Source organism: Muscardinus avellanarius (genome assembly GCF_963383645.1).
Source record: "Muscardinus avellanarius genome assembly, chromosome: 16".
In the NCBI taxonomy this organism is placed as follows: Eukaryota; Metazoa; Chordata; class Mammalia; order Rodentia; family Gliridae; genus Muscardinus; species Muscardinus avellanarius.
In genome coordinates, this window is record NC_137802.1 from 29,286,094 (window position 1) to 29,292,291 (window position 6,198).

At 51.5% G+C, this 6,198-nt stretch overlaps 1 protein-coding gene across 1 annotated transcript; it reads left to right on the forward strand.

The window, feature by feature from the left end:
- Window positions 1-303: 303 nt before the first annotated feature.
- On the forward strand, window positions 304-4,947 carry SPACA3 (sperm acrosome associated 3; the record flags this gene model as incomplete). Its single annotated transcript, XM_080713290.1, has 4 exons — window positions 304-550; window positions 1,261-1,419; window positions 1,859-1,937; window positions 4,881-4,947. The coding sequence occupies exons 1-4, from the start codon at window positions 364-366 to the stop codon at window positions 4,945-4,947; spliced, it is 492 nt and encodes a 163-aa protein (XP_080569416.1). The 5' UTR covers window positions 304-363.
- Between the last annotated feature and the right edge of the window lie 1,251 nt (window positions 4,948-6,198).

A 6,198-nucleotide genomic window follows, 5' to 3' on the forward strand; every position in this document is an offset into this window, starting at 1 on the left:
TCAGGATTAAACGATGCCTCGTGTGTAGTGTGGAGCTCACAATGCTAGTTTTCTATTTCCTCTCCTCTCCCCTCAGCTGCTGGGCCAGGGCGCCATGGAGTAGGCCTTGAAGAGGAGAGGTAGGGCTCAGAAACCTCCCAGCTTCTGGGTGCATGTCTTGTGCCTCGCCAGGGACACCAGGGAGCTGGTGTGTGCCATTTGGAGCCTTGTCTTCTGCCCACATCTTCTCTTTCCCAGGGGTTTACTCAGGTTCTGTTTCCTCTTCTTCAAGGGGCAAGGGGACCACCAGGGCTGCGGAGCTGCCTGTCAACTCAAAGCTCAGCTCTGAGCCAGAGCTGTGGGGGCTGCCCCTCTGCCACCTGCATGGAAGCTAGGAGCTGGACTCCCAGAAGGCGGCTGTGCCCACCCGGGGGCCTGGCGCTGGCCCTCGTCTCTCTGCTCGGCTGGCTGCTGGCCTCCAGCCAGGCCAAGGTCTACAGCCGCTGCGAGCTGGCCAGAGTGCTTAACGACTTCGGTCTGAACAACTACAGGGGATACGACCTGTCTGATTGTGAGAACCCCTTCCCTGGCTGGTCCCTGGCTCCCTCCTCTCTCCTTCTTTCCCTCCTCACTCCTCACTCTTGGGTATGACATGGGAAGCTTTTTTTGAGCCTCAGCTCTCACCTGTAAAACCCAGAACAAATGAGATGACAGGTAGAAAACACCCTGCTCTGAGTTAAACACACATAGGCAGCCAAATTGGAACTGTCCCCGATGGCAATGTCAGGAGTCAGAGGACAGGGTAGCTTAGTATGCTAAACTTCATCAAGGCCATAGAAGGTAATTCAAACAAAACAGCAATACCAAGCTTTTCGGGCTGGTGGCAGGTCGGGGAAGCTGTCTGTGAAGCACAGTCACATCTGGATTTGTTATCCCCCCCTTTAGTTCCAGCCCCCTTTGTAGATCCCTACCTGTGTCTCCCTAATCTCACTACGAAAGATTTAGTTCTTATAAATTCATTTGACAAATGCATCAGCCCCTACTATGTGCAGAGCAATAAGAACATGGGATGATTTCTGGCGCAGGAGTTGTCAGGGCTGAAGCACAGTCCCCATCCCCCCGTGTGGTAGCTAGATGTGGCCTTGGGGAAGCTACTTGGCCCTCTGAGCCTCCATCCATCCGTGTGCACCGGTCACCTGCAGTCAGTGTGGGACCCACGCTGAGCACGCTGGTCTGCAGGGCCAGCCGTCTGACCCCCAGGCCTGTGTCTACCCCATGCAGGGGTCTGCCTTGCTTACTTCACGAGTGGCTTCAACACAGCTGCCGTGGACCACGAGGCCGACGGGAGCACCAACAACGGCATCTTTCAGATCAATAGTCGGAAGTGGTGCAAAACCCTCACCCCAGAAGGCCCCAGCCTGTGTGGGGTGTACTGCTCTGGTAGGCTGGGCTGGGGCCTCGGGCTGGCTGGGGCTGGGCTCCTACAATAGCTTTCGCCTCTGCTCAGGGCAGTTTGCTTTTATCTCTGAGTGAAGGTCCTCGGGAGATGGTTATGTGGCAAGTGATAGGTGGCTCCTTCATTAATCTCATTTGGGCCCCCTGATGGGAGAATGGCCTTAGAGAGATAGGAATGGAGGGACCCCTGATGGGAGAATGGCCTTAGAGAGATAGTTTCTGATGGAGGAGGAGGAGGCTAGAGTGATACTTGTATTCCCAGAGATGGAGATGGAGGGTGTGTGTGTGCGTGTGTGTGTGTGTGTGTGTGTGTGTGTGTGTGAGAGAGAGAGAGAGAGAGAGACAGACAGACAGACAGACACTCTGGAGGTCCAGCTCCCCACCCCCCAGCTATCTCATTGTGTTTATTTGCCTCCTTCTCCAGACTTGTTGAACCCTAACCTCAAGGATTCTGTTACCTGCGTCATGAAGATAGTCCAGCAGCCCCAGGGTATGGGCTATTGGTAAGTTTCTTAGGCTAGAGGCCCCTCCCCAAAGTAACGTAGCTACACTGGTGTGCAGTAGCAGGGAACTACCCTTTCAAGAGTGCCTACTTGCTGGGTATGGTGGTGTAATCCCAGTACCTGGGAGGCTGAGACAGGAGGATTGCAGGTTTGTGGACAGCCTCTGCAGTGAAGCGAGACTCTCAACAACTTAGTGAGAGCCTGTTTCAAAATAAAAATACAATAAAATAAGGCCGGAGGATGTACTTTGGAGGCAGAGTGCCGACTTTGTCCCAAGCACCATTTCATAGCTTAGTGGGCCTAGTCTTCACAACAGCCCCTGGTGGTGGGGGCTACAATCATCAGAGTATTTACAGACCACACACAGAGTTTCAGGGAGGCTAAGCGAGTCCTTGGTGACCACATGGACGCACAGTTGCTCCTGGCTTTCCCAGGATTTGCTGGTGTTGGGATGTCTGCTTAAAGGTCCTCTAGACCAGGGTCTAAGAAGGTCATCTACTGCTATTTTTAACTGTGGCATCTTTTATATAAAAGCTGAATTTTACATAAAAGCTGAAGTTGTACAACTGATTGAAGACAAAGTTCTCTGCTGGATGTGGGGTGGGGCTATGAAGTTTTTCCAGCTGTCTCTTTTCCCACCTCCTCCCAGCAGGCAGTTAGATGAACATCACCTGGGAACTAGACGGTTGGTTCACGCAGGTGCCTGAGTCAACTGCCCACAGCTGCCCAGGCTTGGCTGGCGGGAGTCTCCTATTTAGTCTCCAATATCCCTTCTACTCACATTTCTGGAGGAGAAACCATCTGGGCAAGGGCAGAATGTGGGGAAGGTGAAACACCCAGGAGGGCTAGAGAACCAGGACTGCGGACAGACAATCATGGGAAGGAAATTTGGGAGGCACTGAGGATTAGCCCAAGAGCTGAAGGCAGGAGGAAAAAGTGGGTGGGGGCTGTTTGGATGGCTTCGCAGACGTCTAGGTGAGAGGTGTAGGATCTGGGTGAGGATGGCGCACCAGTGCTGAACACAAGGGAGGAACTGTAGCAGAGTGTAGGGTCAGGTGAGCTGTGGCCCAGGAGGAGGGGCGAATGACTCTGAACCTAGAGGAGGTTCAGAGACAGGCCCTGAGGTGGCCCTGGCTTTGGCCCTGTGTTGGTTTGAGGATAGTTGAAGCCCTAGGGACTGAGTCTGGGGAGGCTCATCAGTATATAATGCATGGCTGTAAGGTCAGGCACTAGTCCAGGGCTGGAGGCCACAGGACCATTACCCAGGATGGAAGAAACTGGTCCTGATGGGTTAAATCAAAGAACAGCTCCCCTTTATACACTGGGAGTAAATTCTTGGCATGACTATTCCCCGAGAGGTAGCCAGGCTGGGCATTGGAAGTGGTCCACATGCACTGAGGACTCGGGTGTGCCAGGTCCGTGCTGGGGCTGAGGCTTCCCAGATATCTGAGACCTGTCTTTGATTCAGTGAACACATGGTCTAGCGGGAGATACAGGAGAGCCCGTAGAGCTCTCTTAGTGGATAGCTGTATAGAGGTACTTTAAGGACACTTTTGGTCCCTGGGATCTTTGACATCGACATAGAGGGCACTGAGTATCAGAGCTTGGGACCCCTGGATGCTTGGGGCCCCAGAACCCTATGTCCTTGATTAGCTTCCTCAAGATGTCAGCTACAAGACAGAACATGGTAATGGTTTCAAAAGGGTCTATAGGAGATAGTAACGAGCTGTGGAAAGACCCAGTTTGGTAGCCAAGGGGGCTGGGTGCGGGCACACTTGTGTTGTTTATTAGCCATGGGTTTAGCTAAGTCCTTTTGCATCTTAGTCCAAGTTTTTTACTTGGCAAAAAGGGAACCTAATATCTACCCCATCTACTTAGTAAGGCTGCTGAGGATAGGAAGATGGGTGAGGACAGATGGGTGATGGGGTGCTATATAAACTGTAAAGGGCTGCACACATATAAAGAGGCACTAGTGATAGTGTAACCACTGGCAGTATTAGGGTGTAGGAAAAGAGCCTTGGAGCTGGGCTCCAGACTCTGGGGCTCTGCCAAAGATTTGTGGGTAAACTAGAGCATTTATGTCTTCAGTGTTAAATAAAAAGGCCAGATACTCAAACGATATTTAACATTCTCTCTCTTATGACACCCCTAGCCTTTTATTTTTTTATTTTGAGGGTCTTGCTAGGGTATGAAGAGTCTCACTAAGTTGTAGAGGCTGTCCTTGAACCTGTGATCCTCCTGTCTCAGCCTCCCACATACTGGGATTACAGGTCTGTGTCATCATGCCTGGCTCCATTCTCTTCCTTTTTATTTATTTATTTATTTTTATATTATTATTATTATTTATTATTATTGGTGGTACTGGGGTTTCTGACAGCCCTTCTACCTCCGGGCTACACTCCCAGACCTATTTTTTATATTTTTATTTGGAAACAGGGTCTCTTAAGCCAGCACGGCTGGCTTTGAACCCGCGTGATCCTCCTGTCTCAGCCTCCCAAGTGTGGGGATTACAAGCGTGCGCCACCACGCCCGGCATCTTCCTTTTTATTTTTTTATTTTTTGTGGTACTGGGGATGGAACACAGGGGCCTTCTACCTCCAAGCTATACCCCCAGATCTATTTTGTATTTTATTTTGAAACACCGAGGGTCTCACTAAGTTGCTGAGAGCCTGACTAAGGTGCTGAGGATGGCTTCAAACCTGCCTTCCTCCTGTCTCAGCCTCCCAAGTACTGGGATTACAAGCATGTACCACCACGCCTGGCCATTTTCTTCCTTTTTAAATGAATTTCCTCTAGGGTATTCCTTGGTTGCTAGCTCAGTTTACCTATCCCTCTCCCCCTACCCTCCCATTCTTCTAGGTTAGGGCTTACCTTGCTGTTCCCTGAGCAGTGCCTGGGGCCACAGCTGATGTGCACTTTCTTCTTTCTGTTCTCTACCCTCAGGGAGGCCTGGAGACATCATTGCCAGGGCAAAGACCTCAGGGACTGGGTGGATGGCTGTGACTTCTAGGACCCTCTCTGGATGGACCAGGCCATGCACAGCAGCCTGGGAAACATAGTTTGGTTCCTGACCTGGACTTGGGAACACAAGCCACCTAATAAAGTCTAGTTTCACAGAAGTGTGGTTCTCAGCTCTCAATGTGTCTGCAGGTGCTGGTTGGAGCCAAAGCCTCTCGCTGTGTCTTCATCTCACCTGTCCACCTGGCTGGGCTTCAGGTAGCTCCCAAGTAGCCCGCCACAGAAGGCTTGCCTCCATCCCTGGTGGCCTTGGGAAAAGGGTGGCCTGCGACTTCCTTGCCCATATCTGGCACATAGTTTGTGGGTAGGGCTGCCAGATTTAGCCACATCAACAAATAAGCAAACAATAATAAAATAGGATGCTCCCATTACATTTGAATTTTGGGTACATAAGTTTTAAGTATAAGCATGTCTTCAAGACCATATGGAATGTACTTATATTTAACTGGGGCCTTCTGTATTTTACCTGGCAACCCTAGCTGGGTCTGGCGATGTGGGCCTCTGCTGTGTGTGGAGGGTCCTTGGAACACTTACATTCTGCTGCTCTGGTTGCGGATGGCGGCTGTGTGCCCCGGCTCTCTGTCTTTTGACTGAGGATACCTGCCTGCTGCCATGGGAGAACCAGACTACTGGGGGTCTTTTTCTCTCACCCTGCTCTCCGGTGCCCTCTAGGGGCAGGAGATTGAAATACCGCCGATGGTGGTGGGTGGCTTCCTGGGTAGGGAAGTCAACACACAAGGCTGACCTTGCTAGAAGGCAGGAGAATGGGATGGAGGGTGCTGGCGACTCCCAGGCATCAAATCACACAGACAGTGCAGTTCTCTTTCTTCCCTAGTACACCGGCAGCTCAGAAAAAGACAGCGTTGTCGCCCATTGGACAGGAGCTCAGTCTTGGTCCACCTGGCATGCCTGTGTCTGGAGGGGAAGGTGGCAGAGTCTTAGGGTCACAGTGGTTATTCTGGCAAGAGCAGCAAGTGACAGGTGATATATGAGAAGGTGGGGTCTTGAGTCTGGGTTGTAGATTCCTTCTGGAAAGGCTTTGGAGATACTTGCATGTACTGAACTGCTATTTGAGGCATGGCTGATGATAAGGCCCGGCACCTCTTCCTCTGCATTGACTTGCTCTCAAGCGTCACTGTGTCAGCAGACACCAGAGGAATGGCTGAGTGATCACCTAAAGAGGCAGGCTGGTTTCCTCCCACTGCTGGTCCGGTCAAGGGGGTGATAAAAGTAGGAGATGCTC